At 34.8% G+C, this 25,623-nt stretch overlaps 1 protein-coding gene across 3 annotated transcripts in view; it reads left to right on the top strand.

The window, feature by feature from the left end:
* Nucleotides 1-25,623, top strand: part of LRBA (LPS responsive beige-like anchor protein) — an 808,478-nt gene that overhangs the window by 250,695 nt on the left and 532,160 nt on the right. For all 3 annotated transcript variants that reach the window (XM_081242275.1, XM_081242274.1, XM_081242273.1), the window contains exons 31-33: nt 3,339-3,469; nt 17,468-17,546; nt 19,703-19,836. In XM_081242275.1, coding sequence (XP_081098401.1) covers nt 3,339-3,469; nt 17,468-17,546; nt 19,703-19,836 — 344 coding nt within the window. The remainder of the gene's footprint in view (nt 1-3,338; nt 3,470-17,467; nt 17,547-19,702; nt 19,837-25,623) is intronic.

Raw genomic sequence — 25,623 nt, 5'->3', positions numbered from 1 at the left:
TATTAATATGATTGTGGTGATGGTTGCACAATTCTATGAACATTCTAAAAACCATTTAATTGTATACTGTACATGAATAAATTGTATGGAATGTGAATTATATCTCAGTAAAACGTAAAGGTCAGTATGAGGAAACAGTTCAAATTAGAGGCTCTTGTTTAGATAAACCCAGAATTGTGGGACAGTTCTGCCATTTACCTTGGCAAGTTACTTTACCTTTCTGAGGTTTACTTTTAAAATTTTCTTAAATGGAGGTAATTTGTATGTTAGGATTGTTTTGTGAATTGAGTAATAATTCTTGGCATATTGTCAGTGCTTAATCGTAGCATTCATTAATAATTTATTAAGTTTATATAATAGGATCATGTAGAAGCACAAAGAATAGTGAACTCTGACTTGGCAATCTGGGGAGGCTTACCTTTGAGCAAGGTTTTGAAAGGTGAGAAGGAAGTTTGCTGGCAAGCAGGACTAAGAGGAAGGCATCTTGGTAGAGAAATAGCACATACAGAGGACTGGAGTTGTGAAAGCATGTACATGCTCAGTTCAAGAACCATAACAGCATATTGCAGTAGTGTGTAAGGAGTGCTAGTTAAATGTAAGTTCATATAGGAAGCCACACTTCAGATGTGTCAGGAATGGGAATATGTGAAAGATATTGGACAATAAATATTTACTGATCTGAAATAAAGTATAGCTATTATTCATGGTTGAAAACATTATTAATGGCAGTTGTTTAAAGGAATAGAAATGAGGTCAAGTTCTTTTGTTATCTTTTATTAACTGTGCCATCTTGGACACATAGAGACTGTGCATATTATGTGACACCTGTGGTAAACATTTTTTTTTTGTTACCATCTTTCCAACATTTTATTATGAAAATGTTCAAACATACAGAGAAGTTGCAAGAATTGTACACTGAACACCCAGAGACCCACCACTGAGATTCTGCAATTAGCCTTTAACTGTTCGCTTCATCATACAGTTCTCCATATAGCCATCTCTCTATTCATCAGTCATTCTTATTTTTCTTATGCATTTCAGAGTAAGTCGCATACATCAGATCACTTCACTCAAATATTTCAGGCGCAGACCTCTAACCAGACATCAATACTGTTTTTAAGGTAAAATGTACATACAACAACAGGCACAAATTTTTAAGTATGCCATTTGATGAGTTTTGACAAATTAAACACCTGTGTAACCTAAATTTCCAATCAAGATATCATCAGTTTTGAAAGTTCCTTCATGCTCCTTCTCAGCCAATGCCTGTCTCCACCCCCCACAGGCAATTATTGTTCTATTTTTTTAAACAATAGATTAGTTTTGTCTTTTCTAGAACTTCATGTAAAAGGAAATACAAAATTTATGTTCCTCTGTATACGGCCTCCTTCACTCAACATAATGCTTTTGAGATTCATACGTGTTATGTTAATCAGTAGTTTGTATCTTTTTATTGCTGGATATTATTCCATTGTAAAAACACACCACCATATTTTTATTCATTTTTCTGCTTAAAGGATTCTGGGCTATTTCCAGTTTTTGGCTCTTATCAGTAAAGCTATCTGAATGTTACTGTACCTGTTTTTTGTGGACTTCAGTTATCTGGAGGAAATTTCTAAGAGTGGAATTGCTGGTACATAGAGTGGGTTTATGGCTTAAGTTTCAAATATAGAGAAAGCAATTTCACTTTTCTAAATGTTAATTTCTGTTGCTCCTATCAGTACTTGCCTGTTGTATGAGTAAACTAAATCTTGCTAGTTCTTTCTTTTGTGAACAAACGTCAAAGTAAATTTTCCATATTCCCCCCCCCGCCCCCGTCCCCCCAAAATAGGTTACTAGGAAATAGGTAGCTAGAGATTTTCTTAAACAATAGGCTTGTAAATATTTGCCCCATGGTAGGTAATACACAAATTACATTTTTTATTGTTTTCTGAATGTGCTACCAGCACACGTGTGCACACACACACACACACACACACACATGCACGTGCGCACAGAGGGGGTCATCTCCTCCCCCTAAAGTCAATAATCTTCATCCGATATAAGCTACCATGATTTAAGCACACCATTTTGGATTGAGGGCTCAGGTGGCTGTTGCTTCTATTTTTTAGTGTATAGTTAACATTGGCAGTCACCCTTATAATGATGTGACACCAGCTACCCCCAAGTACATTGAATAAGCCATGCCTAGCACAAGAGAACTTGATTTAATTGGCAACAGTGTTTGCTGTCACATGATAGGCACTGAAGTAAAACGAAACCTATTTCACTTTGTATTATCTCTTTTTGATGTAACAATAAAAACAAAATGTATTTTTAAAGTGCTGGAATTATATAATTTTCACTGTCGAATACATATATCGGGATCAAGTATCTAAGTAACTTTATTTAGGAACTGAATACTTTAAAGCTGTTAAGGGAGTACTTGAAGCTTGCAGTTACAATATTGTCAACAAAAGATGTGATTAAATAAATTGAATGTTGAAGACTTTAGGCTTATGGTTAATACCAGGTAATTAAAAGTAAGCACTGCTGTGGGAGTGCATTATATATCAGCTGTCCTCTTTACCTCATTAACTGGGTTTTTGCATGTTTATGGAGCTAACTTCAATTAAAAATGCCTTTTAAGTTATGCCTATTAAGGTCTTTTAGTTACTATTCTGGTATAAAGTATTACACTTAAATGAAATTGGTATATCGTAAATACCTGTGTTTGAGTTAATACCCAAGATGAACAAATTTGATTATTTGATATTTTTACATCTAGGTTTTATGCCTATGCATTGTTTTTTCTATGTAATATAAGACAGTCTACAAGAGTTAAAAAGTAAAACTTTGGTTGTATACATGTTAAAAAATTGTTCATACCTGCATTTTCTTACCTTATAAGATTTCTAAGGTTTTATCATTTCAACTTAGTGGTGCTTTAAAATCCTTACAGAAACATGTTGAGTTTTCTGCTTCACTTCTGAGGTTAAGAAAAAGTTAATTTTCCACTTGAATGCCAAATTCCTTTTTTCCTATATACCTTTGGTTATATTTTAAGGTGGATAATTAAAGATGATCCTAACTTTAAAAAATATTGTAAATATAAATTGAAATGTTAAAATTGATTATTATATTTCTGTAGAACATTGTCTTGATTCTAAAAAAATGAAGTATAGATAACTGTGAACGCCACTGAAGAGATTTCTTATTGAGAGTATATTCTAAGTTGTACATCAAAATTGAGATAAGAAAAAATTAGGAAAAAGAAGTTGGTGTCCTATTTTGAAATTCATGTAATTAACTTGAGTGATCTTCTGTATTTTAAAATTTATTTACTTTCTTTATTACAGAAGTGTCATCGTGGCAACAAAAAAATCAGCAGTCTTACCTTCCACACTTACAAGTATACCTACCAATGCTGTCAGTGTGGTTTCTTCAGTAGATTCAGCCCAAGCCTCAGATGTTGGGGGAGAATCACCTGGTGAGTTTGTTATCAGCGATTTCAACAAAAAAGTTCTTAATCCCATTGCAAAGCTTAGGATTTTTGATTAGGTTAAGTTTTGTTTGGCATATTTTAAATGATTATGCTTTTGTATTATGTTGTTGATTATTTGATGATTTTCTGAATAAATTTGAGTAATATGAAATAAATTAAATCAAGGATTTTAATACTTTCTCCACTTAAACATAGTAGTGGATGACAAATTGGATGCTGCTGGTTGGGTGGATGAATGAATGACAGATTTATTAAAGTACTTTTTTCCTTTCCTTTCACTTGAGAAGATGTGTATAGATAGTGGTTAATACGAGAAAGTTTTGCTGACATTTGGTCTTTTAATCTGGTTATCAGTTGCCAAATGTTTATGTGGTATCCAGTACTTTGCTTTCTCTTGCATAGTTTTTGAATTAGACGCTTGGAAAGGGAATGCTGCCCTCAAGTCTATCATCATTCTAGCATTAGTCATAGTAGTTCAATAACTCTTACTACAATTTGATTTTTGCCCTGTCTCTCTCTCTCTCTATTCCTTCCAAATGTAAAAGCCTTTTGGTGCACATGTATGGGTGCAAGATCCTAAATCCCTAGATGTTGATTGGAAGCTCAGTGATAATAGCAGGTGAACCTGAAGACTATGTGATATGAAAAAGACCAAGTTAGGACAAAGGGAATATTATTTTATATAAGTAGTATTTTTCTAAGTGTTGTGCTATTTCATTAAAACAAAAAAAAACAAACAAAAAACTAAAAAAAAAAAATTAATCCCCCAAAGGATTCATTCTTTCTTGTTACTCTAGGATGAGATTAATGAAAAATAAAAGGAATTTTGAAGGAATGACTAGGTGGATTATGTTAAAATCAGAAATAATATTTTTCCTTCATCTTTTGAGACATCTAAGGCCTCCTATCCAGTGTTCTACCTTTATTTGGTAAACTAGTATATCTCAGAGACTTTTGCTGCTAACTTGATGTTTCTACTAGCCAGTTGTCAGGGACATTTAATTTTTCCTTTCTGTGTACTATGTATCATGTGTTCCAGAAACAAAGACTAGGATTAAAAAAAATTATTTATTTAAATTTACTTGGTTGTGGGTTTTAGTTGTGGCAAGCAGGCTCCTTAGTTGCGGCATGTGGGCTCCTTAGTTGTGGCATGTGAACTCTTAGTTGCGGCATGCATGTGGGATCTAGTTCCCTGACCAGGGATCGAACTTGGGCCCCCTGCATCGGGAGCGTGGAGTCTTAACCACTGCACCACCAGGGAAGTCCCAGGATTGTTTATTTCTTTTGTCTTTCCTGTTTTTCTTTTTCCTTTCATTGTAGTTATTTTACTTGTGCTAACAAAAACTTTTTTTTCAAATCTTAAATGTGATTAATTCTTTACAAATTTCTTAGTGTTAAGTGATAATAGAAAATGCTCACAGTAGGTTAAGTAAAAAAAAATTACATGCGGGCCTCCCTGGTGGCACAGTGGTTGAGAGTCCGCCTGCCGATGCAGGGGATACGGGTTCGTGCCCCGGTCTGGGAGGATCCCATATGCCGCGGAGCGGCTGGGCCCGTGAGCCATGGCCGCTGGGCCTGCGCGTCCGGAGCCTGTGCTCAGCAACGGGAGAGGCCACAACAGTGAGAGGCCCGCATACCGCAAAAAAAAAAAAAAATTACATGCGATACTTTACATGCTATGTAATCATAACTATGTGAAGTATGTATATACTTTTCATACATGGAAAAAGCAAGGAAATGTACTCTGAAGTTACTTGATTATTTCCATGAGTTAATGGAAATTTTGATTTTCAAAATTTTTAATTTTAGTATATTTTCCAAAAATTTATCAGTAATCCTGTATTATTTTTATAATTAGGAAAAAATAGTTGTTGAAGAAAAATATCCACAAGGAGACCAAAAGCTGCAGTGGTAGTAGACAGTTTTGTGCTGCCTTGTTTTTTACTTTATTAAAACACTTTTAAAAATTAATATACCTTATATTTTAGGTCATTTTTAGTTTATAGAAAAATAGAAAGGAAAATAGAGAGTTCCCATATATGCTCTCAACCTCACCCTCTTTGCATTTCTCTGTTGTTAACATATTGCAATAGTGTGGTATATTTGTTACATTTTGTTTTTCATCATTCATTGTCTTAGTGAGAAACAATAAAGGAAAGTAAGTGTAGAACTCCAGCAAAATTTCCTCTTCTTTATTTCCTTCATCATTATACTCTGATACTTTTTTTTTTTTACTTTGGAGAAGAAGCAATTTGGGGATCTGTTTTGGGCTGGTTACGCAAATTTCTGTTCTTCCACCTCCATCCAAAGGCCTTAAAAAAAATCAACTGTGATTTTTCTAGATGAGCCCCTGTTGGGAAAAAGGCAGATGTTACTAATATCTATGAAACTTTCTGCTGTCTTTTAAATTCAGTAATAGTGAATTCCTAATAACTTCCCAGAGCATAGGTAGTGAATTCAGAGGTTCACAGTACACTGAGTAAAATATTATCATCTTATTTTGAATATATTACCCTTTAATTTCAGTTTATGGGGCAAGGTAAATAGGATCCTCTGATTGCTTTTAAATATATTTTTCAAAATTCATGCAGTCTTTGACTTATTTCAATAAAGCCAGAAAAAATGTTAAACAAGTAAATAACATTGGTACAAGGGAAAGAAAAAAAAAATTCATGTGGTCTTCAGAAGAGATAAGAAACAGAAAGAAAGCTGATATATGAGTAATATTTGATATAAAACAGTATAACAAATTTCTTTCTGAAGCCACTGTGTATTTTCCAGTAAATTCATTATAATGTAAAATACCCTGAAGAACCATATGCAGAATTACAGAATAATTTGCTATCTTGAAGACTATCGTATTTATTGCTAAAACCCCACAAAACCCTGTATCCAGCCCATAATGTACCCTTTTCCCCTTCTTATTTAAATTTTGTATAATTTGTGGTGGTAGTGTTTCTCAAATAGTTCCCAGTTTTTTCCATTTTGGGGTAGAATTTGTAGTTCATTTCCTTTATCTTAGCTCCCTTTATTTAAAAAAAATCCATTCCTTTTTTAAAATGACTTACGTCATTCTGAGTTGTTCTTGTGATGATGGACTTTATTTTTGTCACTTGTTTTGATTTCCATACCTGACTTTTCCTTTCCTCTTCCTCTGTCACTAGGCTCTTGTTGTCACTTATATGGTGTCTCGATTTTAGTTTATTACTTCCATTCCATTGATTGCTGCCATGAACATTACTGCCTTGAGAAGAAATCTAACCCAATTGAGTGTTTTCAGTCATCCTATTTCTTGCTCTCCTACAGCCCCATTTTTCGTGCTTTTACCCTACTATACTTGCCCTTGTAGTCTGTTCTCTTTTCACTTGGAATCCAAACAAATAGTTATCTCTCTGCCATCAATATTTTTAGCTGATAGATTTTTGCTTTCTTTTTGGTAGATCTCTTGATTTAAGTTATTTGCCATTAAAAAAAATAGGCTGGGCTTCCCTGGTGGTGCAGTGGTTGAGAGTCCGCCTGCCAATACAGGGGACACGGGTTCATGCCCTGGTCCGGGAGGATCCCACATGCTGCAGAGCGGCTGGGCCCGTGAGCCATGGCCGCTGAGCCTGCGCGGATCCCACATGCTGCTGAGCGGCTGGGCCCGTGAGCCATGGCCGCTGAGCCTGCGCGTCCAGAGCCTGTGCTCCGTAAAGGGAGAGGCCACAGCAGTGAGAGGCCTGCGTACCGCAAAAAAAAAAAAAAAAAAAAAAAAAAATAGGCTATATAGTATATCAAAGCTTATATGCTGCTTCTGGTTCAAGCAAGATTTGGGAAAAATGATTTGTGGATGAATTGATTGTTATTGTGATTACATGCTGAGCTGGGCAGTTTATTCTTGCAGATCTGGGTAAGTTAGGTATTATTCTTGGTTTGATCTTGGATTATATTCTTTATATGAAAGTACAGTTAATATCTGTCTCTGTGGACCATAAACCTTTGTGTCTTGGGATGACTTCAGTTCTGAATTTTATAGTGAGTCAGCAACAAAAAGTGAACTGCTCATATTTAGTAATAGATTATTGGTTAATAAAAAAATATACTTGAGGGCTTCCCTGGTGGCGCAGTGGTTGAGAGTCCGCCTGCCGATGCAGGGGACACGGGTTCGTGCCTCAGTCCGGGAAGATCCCACATGCCATGGAGCAGCTGGGCCCGTGAGCCATGGCCGCTTAGCCTGCGCGTCCGGAGCCTGTGCTCCGCAACGGGAGAGGCCACAACAGCGAGAGGCCCGCGTACCACCAAAAAAAAAAAAAAAAAAAAAAAAAAAAAAAAATATATATATATATATATATATATATATATATATATACTTGATAGTACATAATACATTAGCAAAAATGGGAACTTCCTTGGAAGAAACCATGTGAACAGGAAACATAAAATATGAGTTTTGTAGCAGAAAATTTTAAAGTATTTGGAAATTTTGATATCAAAATGGGATTCCTACGTTTTACGTGTGGCACAATTAAAGACAAACTAGGACTGGATCCCAGAAAAAGAATGAGAGCTTGTCAACTTATGTGAGGTCAAAGATTTTTCTGTCAAAACATTACCACCCAAATAATTTTATAATTTTGTGAAAAAATTAAGGATTTGTAAATACATTTTATTTATTTATTTATTTTTAAAATTTATTTTTTATTTTTATTTTTGGCTGCGTTGGGTCTTTGTTGCTGTGCGTGGGCTTTCTCTAGTTGAGGCGAGTGGGGGCTACTCTTTGTTGCAGTGCGTGGGCTTCTCATGGCAGTGGCTTCTCTTGTTGCGGAGCACGGGCTCTAGGCGCGCTGTCTTCAGTAGTTGTGGCGTGTGAGTTCTAGAGCGCAGGCTCAGTAGTTGTGGTGCACGGGCTGAGTTGCTCCGCGACATGTGAGATCTTCCCAGGCCCGGGCTCGAACTCTTGTCCCCTGCATTGGCAGGCGGATTCTTAACCACTGTGCCACCAGGGAAGCCCTGGAAATACATTTTAAAACAGTGTACATTATTAAAACTATGATCGGTATTGAGGTTTTGACTCATACAAATTTCAGATTTTAGTTTGAATAATGTTTCTTAGCTTTTGTAGCATTTTATTAGCAAAAAAGTGTAATATAATAATAATGGCAAACCTTTCGTAAGAAGTAAAAGATTCGTCAGAAAAAACAAGGTTTGCCCTTTGTGTACTCATATTTATTTATAAAGAGCACTAAAAGAGAAAATAAGAGTTTTTAGTAAATATATCAAAATCTGTAAACTTTAGTTACTCATTAGTAAGGGTTTAATTGTCCAGACTACGATATGTGTTAAGATGCAGTTACTCTTTTTTCAGATATCCTGTGGTGTTTTCAAATACGTTTGATTTGCAAAGCATAAACGATTGAAACAAAATTGAAGCTAACCCAATGAAGGAACTAAATAGACTGTTCTTAAGTAATTTATGTGCTGAGTGTTTGCTAATTTGCAAAATTTAACAGTTACACTACTTACCAGAGTATTAGGCTCTACTGTGTATCAGAGCCATGCATATTATAAATTAGTATGTTTATTTTTAATGTTGAAGGAAAATTTTGATTCTTTGCTTTATATAGTCTTTGACCCAAGAGGCTTATCTTTACTTATCCAATAAAAGTTTCTTTTATTTAATGAAGAATTTTAACTGGGCATATAGACTATCCCTCCCTGAATTGGTGTGGAATGGGTGGGGAGGGAAAGAGGGAGAAAAGGGGAGAGAGGGCAATTAAAAAAATAACCGTGTTTAGGGATTAAATATTGACATTTGTATTAATAGTACTTTTTTGCAAAGGACATTATTTATATAGACCCTTAGGGACCTTGAATTAACAATCGGCTATTCCCTGGATAGATGCTAGACAGATGATCTATTTACATTTTCCCTTTTGTTCTTTTAAATGTCTGGAAGACTGTCAGTTTGAAGGAGCCAGTTTATCAGTGCAAGGATAAGGAAAAGATAAGTCAGTACCATTCCATATGTTGGAAGTAGCTTCTGAATTTACATGTGTGATCACTTGTTGAAAATATTTTTATTGTTAAATTGATTAAAAACAAATTTGTTATAAATTTATGATTTTTAATCTGAGTTGAAAAATGCTGAATGTATTTGGAAGTTACATTTTTCTGTCTGGTAGGAATGAAGGTCAACCTGGTGTGAAATTACTGATATATTTAGTTTATTTTTTATGTGATTTTTTTTTTCCTTAAAACAATTGCTAGTTGATTCACTTATCTTTGTTGGTAATGTATCTTCTTATGATTTGAAAATATCACTTTATAAAAAAATCCCTTTCTGCTATAGTCTTTTTAAGGTTTGAAAATTGGCATTTCTAGGGTAGTGTCAAGAAAGCGTTTTTGTTAGTTTCATTTAGAGCCACCAATGCTCCTTGACTTTTTCAAATTTTGATATATATATTTCAGCTCATTAAAATTAGTCTCAATTTGTGCAGTAAAAGCTAATGTTGTTTTAAACTGCTGTCTGAAGCCTCATACAAACATTTTCTTGCAATTTATTCTCTTTTTAAGCAGATGGGGCCTTATGTGTTCCTTTTCATCAACTTCAGAAAAGCTCAAGAAAAAATACCAATTAGGCCTTTTAGAGAAAATACCTGATATACTGTAAATAAATATGGTTTTTAAAAAACTACCACTAGAAAAATAAAGCTCAGAAATAATTCATTAATTACTGGTAATAGAAGTCAGTAGCCAACCGTGGTTCAATGATCTTATTGCTGTCAAGAATTTAGAAAATTGCAAGTGTCATTAACTGAGTGTAATAACACTATTTGGTCTCTGAAGTACTTCATTGAGTGTTATGTAGGAATAGGAGGATTGGTCCTCCTATTGTCAGAAATACCACATACTGAAGAGTAAAAAAAATTTTCAATTTCAGCTTGTCTTGCCCTCTAGTTTGAAATTTTATTGTGAGAAATGCAAAAATGGAAATCTTTTAATGGCGAAATGGGAATTGATCTATGTACTTTAAAAAATTGTCAGCATGAAAAAATGTGTACATACGTTAACTTCATTTTAAAATTAATCCTGTGCATTAAGATAGATTCCACTCAGTTTGTTAGAGTTTTTATGTATAATTAGCTCTTGCTTGAGCAGAGTGGTAAGGATGGGTGGAAGGTCAGCAAGAAACTATAATCCCAGTAAAAAGAAGAGTCAACTCTAATTATCAATGGAAGGGGAAGAAAATGTGTTGAGGAAAAGAGAGATTCACTGTGGATAAGTTCATCTTGTTGTGGGAATATGCTCACTCTAAGAGACAGGCTCAGTAATTACGCAGAGGTTAATTGTGGAAGATTGCTGCAGTGCCCTCTCTCCAAAGGAACCAAGCCTGTGGGGGATAAAATAGTCCAGATTTCCAGATCCTTCTGTTTGGCTGAGAACTGTAATCAGAACTGCTGATTATTGATCAAATTCTGCCTAAAGACCAAGCATGTTTCAGGGAAGGTCAAGTTGTCCCAGATCTTTGCTGTTTCTTAATCAGTTAAATCTACAGAACCCCTGATTAGAGCCTGGCTTTGTTTATCTATATCCAGAATTAACTTTGCCTTAGTTAAAAGAGGCAGTTGAATCTAAGGGCCTAGATAAAATTGAAGTGAGCCTTAGAAAATTGTGGGAGTGGTGTGAGGCAGTGTGACAGGCTGTAGAGGACAGTGGCTAGGTTTACCAAATGTTTATGGCCATGGGTTATTTTATACCCATCTGATAAATGAAGCTGTTAGAAATCCACTTTTTATAGAAGTTAAATCCGGGATTGGTTTCTAGACTTCTCAAAAGAATTTACCTTTGGTTTCTTTCTTAAGTTTTTATGGTGACTTTTTTTTTTTTTTTTTTTTTTTTTTTTCTTTTTGCGGTATGCGGGCCTCTCACTGTTGTGGCCTCTCCCATTGCGGAGCACAGGCTCCGGATGCGCAGGCCCAGCGGCCATGGCTCACGGGCCCAGCCGCTCCGCGGCATATGGGATCCTCCCAGACCGGGGCACGAACCCGCATCCCCTGCATCGGCAGGCGGACTCTCAATCACTGCGCCACCAGGGAGGCCCTGGTGACTTTTTTAAAAGGCACTTTATAAGCTTCATCTCATTTAAGTTACCTATGTTTAATGTCATATGAATAATTGTTGAAAATTTGGGTGTCTTTTCAGCCTGAAGTACAGACTAAAGGGAAACATGATAACTTCCTTTCAGTATTTTAAAGGCAATCCTAGAGTAGCAGCGTAAGAAGGGAAGCTGTCACTCACTGTGTGTTTACTGTGGTACAGGCTCTAACTCCGTTAATCCTTGAAATAATTCGGTGAAGTAGGTATCACTGTTAATTTTACAGATGAAGAAAATAAGGCACAGAGAGCTTAAGTAACTTTCCCAAGGTCACACAGCTAGTAAATGGCAGAACCCTTACTGTTTCCCGAACATTTCAACCCTATAACCTCTTAAGGGTAGTTGTTATCAAAGAAACTGGCCTGATATTGATAGAGCTAGGATTCAATTTGAAAATGGTTGTGAGTGGCTGATGAGGAAGTGTTTTCTGCTAGTGTAGAACACCTTTTCTAAAAAAGATGGTAATGGAAATTATGTGAGAATTTGGTGGTTGAGGTAGCTTGAGAGGTTAGCAGCGTTTCCTTCAGATGTGGAAGAGAAAGGCTCTGGTCTTGGATGACCTGGCATTTCTTTTTGAAAGCAGGAAGAGAGATAGTTTTCAGGCTGAGACAAGTGGAGGAACTTTTTATACTTATTATGGGAATTTAATAAGTTAGTAATACATAAATATAAGGCTCTACTAAAAATGGATAGCATGAATCACGGATACATAGTAGGATCCCTCAGAAGAGCTCTAGACTTTTTTTTTCTGTAGTACCTTGCAGAAATGTGGGAAACATTGGAGAATCTTCTTTATCTTAGGTGCTTTACATTTTAAAATTTAAATATCCTAACAACCCTGTTGCAAATTTGGTGATATTCCTATTTTCTGTATCATGCTGGTATAGATGGTTTAAAGGGAAGATTATAGAATTCTCTGTGGCAAAAAATCACTACAAACTTAGGAAGAATTTATAATGAATGATAAAAGCTAACTGTCATAATTATATAGAATGAATACTTAGGAAAATATTCTAATGAAAATACTCAAAAGGTCAGAACAGTCATTTATGTTTCCTGTTTTGTTTCCAGTAAATTGGGAAAATACGTTCAATTTATTAGTAATCAAAGAAGTGTAAATTTGTTTTTTCTTTCTTCAGGGTAATTTAGCAATATGTATCAACATTTAAAGTGTGTGTTTATTGACTTCTAGGAAGTTACTTCAAGAATATAAAGGAGTGTATATAGATTTATATAAGCATATACAAAACACTGTTTATTGTAAAAAATTGGGAACAGCTCAGATGAGTGTCCCTGAATTGGGGTTGGTCTGATGTTTCCTCATGATTAGAAACAGATATTTCTTTGGTAGCAATATTATGGAACAGACAGAGAATCTAATCACATGGCACACAATTTTGATTTGTCAAAATGCTGATGGTGACCACTTTCGTCACTTGATTAAAGTACAACTGCCAGGTTTCTATATTGTAAAGTTAATCTTTCCCTTTTGTAATTAATAAGTGTTTTGTGGAGAGGTATTTTGAAATTATTTAAATATCCGGTTCCCCAGACTGTTAATTTATCATATCAGTATGGCCTCATGGCTTCCTATTTTATTGGATGTGTTACAGTCAGTTACTATCATTATTTATTTTGATGCTCAAATTGTCTCTATTTTGGTTGGTGGGAGTCCCTTGAAGTTGGCTTCTGTGCCATCGTGACATATCCTATCATTCCTTGGCCATTTCCTCGCTTTCTACAAAAGAAAACTTGATGTTTCAAACTCATTTTGCTTTTCTTCCACTGTTATTGAATTAGCTATTTCTGATTTATTTATTTAGTGGAGAATAGTATTTAGAAGCCAATATCTGGACATTAGGTGTTAGGGTATTGCTGCTCCCAGGTTTTCTCAGTGGACAGAGCTAGTGACTATATATATAGGTATGTATGTGAATGAGAGTATATATTTTATATACAGGCATACCTTGGAGATAATTGTGAATTTTGGTTCCAGACCACGCAATAAAGCGACTATCACCAAGTGAGTCACATGAATTTTTTTTGTTTCCCAGTGCATGTATAAGTTGTTTACACTATGCTGTAGACTATTAAGTGTGTAAAGCATTATGTGTAAAAATACCATATGCATACCTTAATTTAAAAATACTTTATTACTAAAAAATGCTAACCATCATCTGAGCCTTCAGTGAGTCATAATAATATTTTTGCAGTAGTAACATCAGAGATCACAGATGGCCATAATAAATATAATAATAATGAAAAAGTTTGAAATATTGTGAGGATCACCAAAATGTGATGCAGAGACATGAAGTGAGCAAATGCTATTGGAAAAATGACACTGATAGACTTGCTTGATGCAGGGTTGCTACAAACCTTCAATTTGTAAAAAACACAATTTGTTAAAAAAAATGCAGCTATTGTGCTTCACTTTTTTTTTTTTTTTTTTGTGGTACGCAGGCCTCTCATTGTTGTGGCCTCTCCCGTTGCGGGGCACGGGCTCCGGACGCACAGGCTCAGCGACCATGGCTCACGGGCCCAGCCGCTCTGCGGCATGTGGGATCCTCCCGGACCGGGGCACGAACCCGTGTCCCCTGCATCGGCAGGCGGACTCTCAACCACTGCGCCACCAGGGAAGCCCTGTGCTTCACTTTATTGTGCTTTGCAGATACAGTGTGGTGTTTTTTGTTGGTTTGTTTTAAGAAATTGAACGTTTGTGGCAACCCTATGTTTCAGATGATTTTGTATGCACTGGGAAACCAAACATTTGTGTGATTTGCTTTATTGTGATATTCACTTTGTTGTGGTCTGGAACCAAACCCAACATATCTCCGAGGTATACCTGTATTCAGACAGTATATTTATATTAATTATTCAACGGTTTTTCCTTTAGTTTATGTCATCTTGAGGTTTTACATTGGCAACATAATGAATTCAAAGAGTTACACAATTCCTCCTTCTTTAGTCATTTACCAAATTTCAGATTTGATTCTGCTGCTGCGTTCTTGATTTTATCCACTGTGTTTTCTCACAATTAGATTTCAACTTCTGGCTGACTACAGTTGCTAAGATGCCTTTGTAAAATGCATTAACTTGAGAGATGTTACCATGTAGAAAAATGTGCACCTTACCATGATGAAATAGGTTGTCTGGAAAAGAATTCTTACTTAAAGATTTATTAAATTCTGGTTCTTTTAAAATAAGCCCATGATTGCTGTCTTTCTCTGCCCAGCTTCATCTAAAGTCTGTGTCCATATTCTCCAGCCAAAGATCCCAGTAGTAAACCTTTGGTTGAATGAGTCAGTGAGGGAGAATGCACACAGTGAAACTTGGGGCATCTCAGGAACAGTGTTAGAAAAGATTTATTATAGGATTTGAGCTTGCATGTAAGTGCAAAGAACAGAGTCTGAAAGGATATATTCCAAATTGCTGATAGTGGCTGCCTTTGGAGAGGGACTGGGACTAGGAGGGTTTGTGCAAAACACTGCTGAATTTAAAAATATGGATGTGTTCGTGCTTTGTGTAATTAAAAAATAACTAGAAAAAAATGATGATTTTGGGGAGGGGTTAAGGAAGTGGGGCTTTCTTCTGAATTGGATACTGTCAGAAAGCGTGGCTAATTCTATGATTAAATATCCTAATAAATCTTACCTAGAATCAATGGAAGACTTGCATGAGGCTAAAGCTCTAATTTGTAAAGAAACAGCAATCTTTCATATTAAGATTTGGGGTGTTTGACCATCTTTGTTATTTGGCTGAAGTTCATGTTTTTGTCTGCTGGGGCATGATTACAGAGTGGTATTGTTTTATGTTGATTCATCATGGTCATGGCGTGGCTTTGTCTGATGTTGCTGTTTTATGAAATTGTTTATATTCAGGGAGAGAATAACAAGACCTAGCTGTGGGCTCTAAGCCAGCTCTTAACAACACCAGGGCCTAGTTGACATTACAGGGCTAGCTCCCAGATGTCAAAGAGGCCGCTTTTCTACCTTCTCATCTGTTTCTACCATCTTTCTTTCTACATCCTAGGTGAACATTTCTTCTTCTATCGTTCTTTTATCTTTCTGTCCACACTACTTTGTCTCCTTGAGGTGTTCCCAGGCTACCCATGCCTGAAGTTTTAAGAATAGATCAAAAGAATCTGACCTCTGATAGTGCATCCTGATAGGTTCCAGAATCCTTTGAGACCCTCTTCCCTCCTTGTCTATAAGCTTTGCATCTTTGTTTCATTTGCTTCAATATGTTTGCTGCCTTTCTTGGTCTACCTTTCTATAGAATTGTGATGGGATTTCAGTCTGCTCTAATACTAACTTGGTGCCCTTTTAGGACACTACTTTCAGAAAGAGAAACTTTACTTCTTGGATTGCAGCTGCAAGCAAGTTGTGCACACCTTCTTTGCCTATACTGTCCAGGTTGTTAGAATATCATCCCAGTTGGATTCCAGTGACTCTTATGGTCCCTGTGTCCGAGAGGGGCATTTGACACTGTGTGTGTCCATTCTTTTCTTCCTTCTCCCTATTACTGTCCTTAGAAAGAAAATGGCTCTTCTGTTTCTTCAGGTCCTACTCCTAGCTTAAATTGAATGCTTTTCGATCCCATATATCCTGATTCTTAAATGGGAACTTTATTTTTCCCCTACTTTCTTGAGCTTTTTAGAACTCTTCAAGCCTCAGTAAATTATCCTCCAAATTAGTCTTCTAGACTTTTTCAGTATTTCTCATAATGTGTGTTGTTTCTGTGCCTATCCATTCTTTGACTCTGTCAGAGTTAATTTCCTGGTAATTATTTTTCTCTTGCCAAGTAAAATTTATAAGCACAGTTATTTGTTGAAAACATAAAGGAGGTAGCTCTTGTATAGGGCAAGGTAGTTTGAACATTTTGTGCTATAAGACGGTGAGTGGGCATTTAACAATACAGATACAGAAGAGTAAGGACATCTGGGTGTGTTCATTGGAGAGTAAAATAAGATCACATGGTGAAAATTAATTTTACAAAGTGGTTTGAACAAAGATAGGGACATAAAATTGTAGGAACTAGAGAGGGAAGTATATACCAGGTGGGAAGATTGACCTACTAAAATATGGGAGATGGAATGATTAAGGGAATCATTTCTGCAATTAACATAAATTGAGAACCTTGTATTGTGTCAGTTTGTCTAGGTGCTAGAGATTGATGGATGAAAAAGATGAGATCTCTGCTTTCAAAAAGATTAGCATACTAGCAAAAAGGACATTTAAAAAACCAATTGAAATACAATGTGACAAATGCAAACAACAGGTTACTTACTAATTACAGTGAGGACACACATGAGGGAGTGTATGTTCTGCTTATATCATTTAAGAAAGGTTTCTCAGGTGGTTATTGCATAATGTTTGCTGGACTAGACTCAGAAACATTCAGGGTATAGCAGAAGTTATTTGGTGGCTGAATAAAGACAGTTGTCATGGTAATGAGGCATACCTATTTAAGCTAAATTTGGAATTAGCCGTTTCTGTTTTTTGCTTCAGTTAAAAAAGTTTCTAATTGTAAATCTCTGTTGCCACTTGATGTTCAGTGGAAGGAATCATGACCCCAATTTAGTGAGTCAGAATTTACTTTTCTATTACGTTTTCAGCTGATGGGTGGAGGGACTTCTTGGTGTGATAACTGAACTGGTAACTGAGATTTATATATTAAATGATTCAAGAAAAACCTTGTTAATTGGTAGATTTTAATGTTACCCAAATCAATAGGCATTTAAAAATGCAGTATAGTATGTTTTTTGGTGACTTGCTATCAGGATATGTTTTTTGTTTGAATTTTTGTATCTAAAAACAGAAAATCCCCTAAATGTTTATTTTCTTTTATAGGTGGTAGATCATCTAATGCAAAATTACCTGCAGTTCCAACAGTTGGTTCAGTTCCACAAGACCAAGTTTCGAATATGAGGTATTCAAGCTACTAACTTGGATATTTGTGATTTATTCCTTTTGATGACTTAAAAATGTCTAGGTACAATTTTTTGAAAAATTTACTTTGTTTCTTTTTTAAAAAACATGCATGACGTTTAGAGGCTTGGGAGTATTTTAGAAGTTCCTTCTTAAAGATTATGAGATGTAAAAGATTCCCAAGAAGTAGCTTTTTGTGATTAATAAATGTGGAATGCATAACAAATATTTAATTTCACAGGTAGTTAGTAGCTTCTGGCTTACGTTTCATATGATTGTAGATTGAACATTTGGAATTCATTGTTCATCTTCCCTAGAAATGCTGAAATAAGAAGTTTATATTGATACTGAATTATAGATAGATTTTTACTGTCAGTTATCTTGTTTAATTGGGTATATGCGTTTCAAATTCTAATTTGGAAGGCTGTGAATATACTCCACCACTAGGGCCTTTGTGGCTAGATTTCTTGATCTGCCTTATTACAATTGGAAAATGCATAACACTTTAAAAATAAACGTACTTGGGTGCTACAAGTGTAGGCTTGTAGTTGTGATATCATCCGGGGATAAGAGGATCTATGAGATAAGTAGAGAGAAATAGTTTTATGGATAGTACCTGGGAAGAGATGGTTATTGAGCACAGAAATTTCCAGCAGCTTACCTGTTGATAGTTTCAGTAGCATCTCTTGTTGGTTGTATGAATAGAAAGTACTCTTTGTAGGAATAGTAAATAAGTAGTGGATGTTTATATATGTTTGGTTTCATAAGTTAGAAACAATTTCCTGAAATGCAGAGGGCTTGTTTTTTTTTTAAATTCATTAAATATATATATATGTACACAGCTAGATATGGATCCAACCAACCACAGATTGAAAATATTAAAACAAACTTTCCAAAAAGTTCCACAAAGCAAAAGTTTGTCTCACACTGGCAACTATTTTTTTTGATGTTTCTTTTTTTCATAGTTTTCTTTTTTTTAATTAAAAAAATTTTTTTAATTGAAGTATAGTTACTTACAATATAGTTACTTATAGTTACTTATAGTATACTTATAGTTACTTACAATGTTGTGTTAATTTCTGCTGTACAGCAAAGTGACCCAGCCCTACATATATGTATATATATTCTTTTCCATTACAGTTTGTAGGACCTTGTCGTCCATCCATTCCACACATGATAGTTTGACATTGGCAACTATTTATATAGCATTTACATTGTATTTACATTGTATTAGATATTATAGGTAATTTAGATATGATTTAAAATATAGGTTATATGCAAATACTATGCCCTTTTACATAAGGGACCTGAGCATCCACAGATTTTGGTATCTGTAGGGAGTCTTGGAACCATTCCACTGTGAAAACCGAGGGACAGCTGTGTGTGTATATACGTATGGGTTTATGTGTGTATACATGTATATAAGAATATATGTACATATAGTCACAAAGAGATATATCGAGTAAACTGATATCATTATAAATGTGCCAGTATACTATTTGCAAGTGAGAAGTTGTTCAGATTGCATTAGAAAGAAATTGTTTTTAGAGATAGATGTTAGTGAAAAAGAATATAGACTGATTCTTTCAGTTTATAAACATTATTGAGTTTGTAATTTATGCTGCAGCTGAGAACTTAGAAGTGAAGGCATAGTTCTTGATCTGAAGGCGCTCATGGTTTAATGGTCAATAGAAAATTTGTTAAATGATTGATAGTTTGTTTAGGTTGTAATGGGGCTAAAATCAAGTGCTCTCTACTGGCCAGTTAAGTCTTACCGTAAGAGCTGATGTTTGGAGTGGTTGTTAACCAGGTTGTTTGTGAGGGCTAGGGGTGGCAATATACAACAGAATAAAAAAGGATATTCCAGGCAGAAGGAATGGTGTGCATAGCAATAGTGAATCTTTAGGTAATTTTAAAATTTTCACATAATTTTCCAGTTCTATGAAAACTCATTTTAAAAACTAGAAAACTGGGAGCAGCTGGGCCCATGAGCCATGGCGGCTGAGCCTGTGCGTCCAGAGCCTGTGCTCCGCAACGGGAGAGGGCACAACAGTGAGAGGCCCACGTACCGCAAAAAAAACCAAAAAAAACAAAACAAAACTAGAAAACTGATAAATACTAATGAATAACACAGGTAACTTAACATCTTTCTATTAGTATTACAGAGAGGCTCGAACATGCTTTGGAAAAGGCAGCTCCTCTTCTACGAGAGATATTTGTAGATTTTGCACCTTTTCTTTCTCGGACACTTTTGGGGAGCCATGGACAAGAACTGCTTATAGAAGGAACAAGTAAGTGATTTTTCTTTCTTCATATATATATTTAAATTACAGGGTTGAAAACTGAAATGAATAATAAGAGATGCATGGAGTTTTATTGTTTGTTTTCAAGCTTTGACAAGGCTTCTCAAAGAGTCTGTACATATCTTTTAAAGAATATGGCATAACTGCTGTTCTAATCTGTTCAAGGATTTTTTATCAGTTATTTGCATGAGATTTGTGTGCATTAGGTTTATTACTGTGTCTTTTGGGGAACAATAAGAAAAGAAAAAAGTATTGAATGAAAGAACTAAGAAATGTTTTAATACATTAAAATTAACTATGAGAATTGAGAATTGGAGACTGGTGTTATAGTAATAAGTGGGGTATTTACCTGAGATTTTACTTGAATTTAAGATCTATATAAACAATAGTGTATTGCTACATATTAGGAAAATGAGGAATGCATTATTTGTCTCTGTTAGTGGAATTGTATTTTACAAATAAGTAGAAAAAACAGTAGTATTTTACTCTATCTTGCTTATATCGTACATAGATTACTGGATCTTTTCTAGGTAGGGTACTTTGAGATTGTGTCAAACTAGATAACATGCATAATAAGTAAGTTGCTGCATGGATTGGAAACCATGCTATTTATGGAATGGATGGAGGGGTATTGGGACTTTTTTTTTTTTACATGAAGCACTTGTCAAATAGTAAGTGTCTTCTAATATTAAAGAGGTTAACTCAATCAAGTGAAAGTAGACTTACTCTGAATTTCCTCAGACAGCAGGAATCAGTTCAATAGAGATCAACTTTTCAAATGATTAGTTCTATTTAAGAGCTTAACAGACTGACTTCAAAATACAAATCTTCATTCCCATAGCTAGAAATTTTTTAAGGAGAAGCTAGAGGATTTTCATCAATGATAATGTCAAATTGATTTTTTTCATTCAAAAGTGTTTGGACTAGATGTTTGCTAAGTGTGACTTGTCTGTATCCATGTTTGATGGTTTAAGGATAAGACACGTATTCTCCTAAAGCTGAAAAATCATGGGAAAGCATAATTATCTGTATGCAAGTATCTTTAAATATCAACTTACAGCTTTAGTTATCATGACTTTCTGTTGGTTATCAGTCACTAGATGATCTCCTAAGGAATTTCTTAAAACTTGTGAAAAAACCCCCTCTTTTTATAGAAATAAGGATATAATGGTAATCAAAGTTATAAATAGGTTAATGTTCAAGATATCTGTATCTGAGTGTTAACTATGGGATATCAGCACTTTATTTGACCCTTAAAATATGTATCTATAAGAGTAATAATCATTAGCTAAAATAATAATTTCATTATCATCCCTGCTGTAAATTTATATGGAGTTGGTGATGATTGATATCAATTCCATATAGTCAAAGAATAGCATTAAATTTATTTGGAAAAAAGTTCAGGTTTTAGAAATACTGAACTAAGTTTGCGGTGGAAATTTATTTCATCTGCTGAAGGATATAATTGTTTAGCCAAGGACTATTTGACCTAATGAAGTAATAAAATTTGAAAGGAAGTGAATTGATACACTGAAGGACTTCACTCTAATTTATGTTTCACATATCAAACATTTATTCTTTTAAAGTGGTGTGACAACTTTTTAACTATATTTGATTTTGTAACAGTAAAGTGAATGTATTAATTTTAGCCTTTCAGTGTAGCAAGACATTTTGGCTACTTAGTTGATCTTTGAATTTTATAATAGACCCAGCAAAATAGTATCACCTTAGATACTCAGAAGTATTAACCTTGCCAATTCTAGATCCTGGAACAAAATTTAATTTAGAATCAATTTCTTATTGGTAAATTCTGATAAAATGATAAAAAAGAGGATGATGCACTATTGCTCGTCTATAAACTTGAGCAGTGACTACTCCTTGGTCTGTGTTCATAAAAATAGCAAACAAATCTCAGAGTTCTATATAGCTTATGTATTTTCAGTTGTGAGGAATCCTTTGGGTGGTGGCTTTATGCATTGTAAAACAGGAAAGTTTTGAAGGGAGGTGATCACAGCATAGTTCTGTTCAAAGAGCATTGGACTAAAAGGCAGGATACCTCAGCCCTTGGAATTCACTAGCTGTGTGACCAGGTACTTGAAAATTTATTACTGTAAAATTTTAAAAGTGATCTTTATTAATAATTGTTAATGAACATTTAAAATATTTACAAAGTAGGAATTGTAATATCCGTGAACTTATTTTTGGCAACTACCCAGACCATCTTTGTTTTGCCATAATTGTTACATCCACTTCCCTTTGTTTTGCTTTAGTGTTTCAATCAACCCCAGACATCACGTTGTTTCACCCCGAAATAATTCATAATTCATATAAAAAAGATATTTTCTTACATAATCATAATTGCTGCTATTATACCTAATACTATTAATAATAATTCTGTAATAATCAGCCCATATTCATCTTTATTTAAAAGATTTTTTTATATTGATTTTCTTCCAATTAAGATCCAAAGTCAATTTTACTGAATTTGATAGGTCCCTTAAGTCCATGTTAATGTCAAATAGTTTCCCCCTGTTCTTCCTCTGTTTTCATGTTATTGACTCATTGAAGAAATATGGTTGGTGGTTCTGTAGAATGTTATACATTTTGGCACTCTGTGGCTATTCTTGGTGATGTTATTTAACAGTTTCTCTTATTTTGCGTATTTTCTGATGGCTTGAAGTTTAAAAGTTTAATTAAGATGTAATACTTCATGTTACATCATGCCTAAAGTCACATATTTCCTGATTGGCTCAATTTTAGCGATATTAACCCCCTTTTTCAAGTGGTTATAACCCATTGTAAGAATTGATGTTTTATTACTTTTATTTTTTAAAAGAAGTCTTCCAAAAACAAAGAGACGATTACTTTTTTAAAAAGTTTGTTTTATCTGACAGTTACCTTAAGTGATTTCATTGGACACTTTTTATAAATCTAAGGTTCATTATGAGGTCTTTGTGATCTTAATTTTCCTATATCTTAAAACATTTTGCTAATTATCATTACTCATCAGTTATTTCTAGCTATACTAAGGACTAAAATAATAAGAAAACAAGAATACTGGAATTGCCCCTATAATCATGGTGCACTAGGAAAACAAATCATCACTCTTGGATTACCCTCAGTTTTCTTACTGCGTTGGCCAAAGTATTGCATTGTAGTTTAAGAAAATATAAATTTGTTTTCTCAGGGGGATCAAAAACTGGTATTTGGGGAGGGCAAAAGTATCTTAGACATGACAGTGGTTTTTGACCTTCTGACTGACAACAGTACATCTGTACAGTTTATCTTTAGCATTAAAATTTCATGGGAGCACAGTTAAGAAAAAATGGTCTGAAATGTTCCTTAGGCTCCTCAAAAAAGGTTGAGAAATATTGGTATAAAAGAAGTCTGTGGATACCATCTTTGTGGTCTTATTTTTAGCCTTCACTGAATATAGTTAAGAATTCAGAATTTTTTATTTTCTGCCCATAATGGTGAGGTGAAAAAAATTGACAGGAGAAGACATTTTATAATTACTAGACCAACTGTGGGTTAATTTGAAGAGACAGGGAATAGTACTCATAATTTTTATCAAATCAGGACTTCATTAATGCACAGCATATTTCTGTGGACAAAAAAGGAAATTGGTTTTCTCAGCATCATGTCATTCAATAGGAGGAAGGGCTTCATTCTACAAAATTTATACAATGTTTTGTGACAAGAACCTGGAACATCTCATTTTGCTAAGAAGGCGCGTGACAGTGTTCATCCATCGTTCAAGATGACTGTGCACCACAATTTACTTGGTGCAGTTCTAAGTGAATAGATACTAAAGCAGGTATATGCACGAAGACAATTGGAAGGAAAAGTTCATATAGAAATGAAAAAAATCAGTTGATTAATCATTCTAAATGGTGTTTATAACCTAAAGAAGAAAATATTTTGGAATTCGAGAGAAAAGAAAATGGCTGTTCTCTCTACAACAAAATTTTGAATAATCCAACTTTTCCAAAGTATTGCATTTGGTGTTGTTAGTTCAAGAAGAAGGACCAGAATTAATGATAAAGTTGCACCTATTAGAATTTTATTTGAAATTTAGAAGCAGTATTTTTAAGATGAATATCATGTTTATAGATTCATGAGGAGCAGTTAATTATATCCAAATTATAGACAAATACTTTCAAAACCTTGAAAACAGGGAAAAAATTTTGAGTTTATTATGCTTAAATTCTTACTGAAACTTATAATAATGTTTACACCATTGCTTTAGCTTTTTGTAAATTATTTAAGGTGACTTAAGATAAATAAATAAAACAAAAAACAGGGTTCTTAATGTTCCAGACAGTAAATGCTCATGACCATTTTTCATGGTACACTTGAGAGTTTAGGTATCTCAGTGCATTCAGATGTTGATAGCTTAATATCTGGTAAGCCATTTAGTACTTCTGAGTTTAATAGTATGGAAAAACAGTGGTAATAGAGGTGGGATAAATAGTCTCTGGTGGAGAAATTGAAGTGGTCTTTGGTTGTGAAACACCAGAAGAGTATAAACCTCTTGGCTTTGACATTTTCAGTTTGTCTTTTTTGAGGAGACTAAAATTCCATATTGTTGAAAAATCAATCAAAGCTAAAACCAAGAAAACTGAACCCAAGGGTCAGATTATGAGGCTAGTCAGATCTCTGAGCCTACAGTACCTTGTTCACTTTCTGCTAAGTGGGACAATAATAGGATTTGTGTGTGTAAAATGAAAATTGATGCTTCTGCAACAACTTACAACTTCACTCCAAGTGTTGTTTTAAGGCCTTCCTTTGGGTAATCCTTAGAGTCTGAATGTAGATCTGAAGACAGATTTACTGATTTATAGGTCATTTCTTGCTTTTTCATCCATGCAACCAGTGTCACAAAACAATTTAGGTCATAGAGAGATGTGATTAAGTTGTGAAATCTGATATCAAGTCCCTTATTGGGATTATTTCCTGTTTATTTATTCCCAAGGTTATATATTTTTGTTTGTAGTATTGATGCCTTTTAGGCAGGAAGCTTAGTATTAGAGGTCTAATATAAGCTCTTTTTTTGTCTCCTGACGCCCTTTCTCATTTAAAAGCCTCCTTTGCCCCCTACCCATGCTTTACAGATCTATAAAACCTCACTCTAAAAAACACATGAATTGTTCTAATCAAACTATGAAATGTTATTTGACATCTTACTGTCCTTGAACACTCAACCCACTGATCAGTGGTTGTATCAACCTTCCTCTGGTTTTCTAATCTTTATTATTGAGAAATAAGACTGAAATAAGTAATTTTTTGAAAGTACGAGTATTGAACTGTCCTACAATATGCTGTAGAGAGACAAAGGAACATCTAGAAATCTTTCTAACTTTGAACGGCCCAAGGCCCTTTTAATCATTATTGTTCATTATCTGAGTGGATATAAAAGGCTGAGCCAGATCAGGGCCCAAATGCTTTGCCAGAAAAGGAAAGGTGGTAGGAATTCTGGTTTCTCTAGAATCGAGCACTAAGGAATAATGTCCTAGTTGTAGAAAGACCTGAATTTACTTGCTGCAAGTAGTGGCTTTTGAAGTTGAAATATATGGAACTTCCTGTAGTTGGGTAACATTTTATGAAAAGTGACAGGTTTTCAGACCAACAAAGGCTACAACAGCAATAAGAGATGGAATATTGCTGTGCCCTTCCTTTCGGCCTTGGCATTAGCCTGAGGAGGTATGGTCATCTTAGCTCTATAGAAACAACAATTTAGTCTAGTTAATGGCCTGTTTGCTTAATGCATCATGT

The sequence above is a fragment of the Mesoplodon bidens genome (assembly GCF_964165515.1).
Source record: "Mesoplodon bidens genome assembly, chromosome: 1".
NCBI classification, from domain to species: domain Eukaryota; kingdom Metazoa; phylum Chordata; class Mammalia; order Artiodactyla; family Ziphiidae; genus Mesoplodon; species Mesoplodon bidens.
This window is presented reverse-complemented; position numbering and strand designations above follow the sequence as displayed.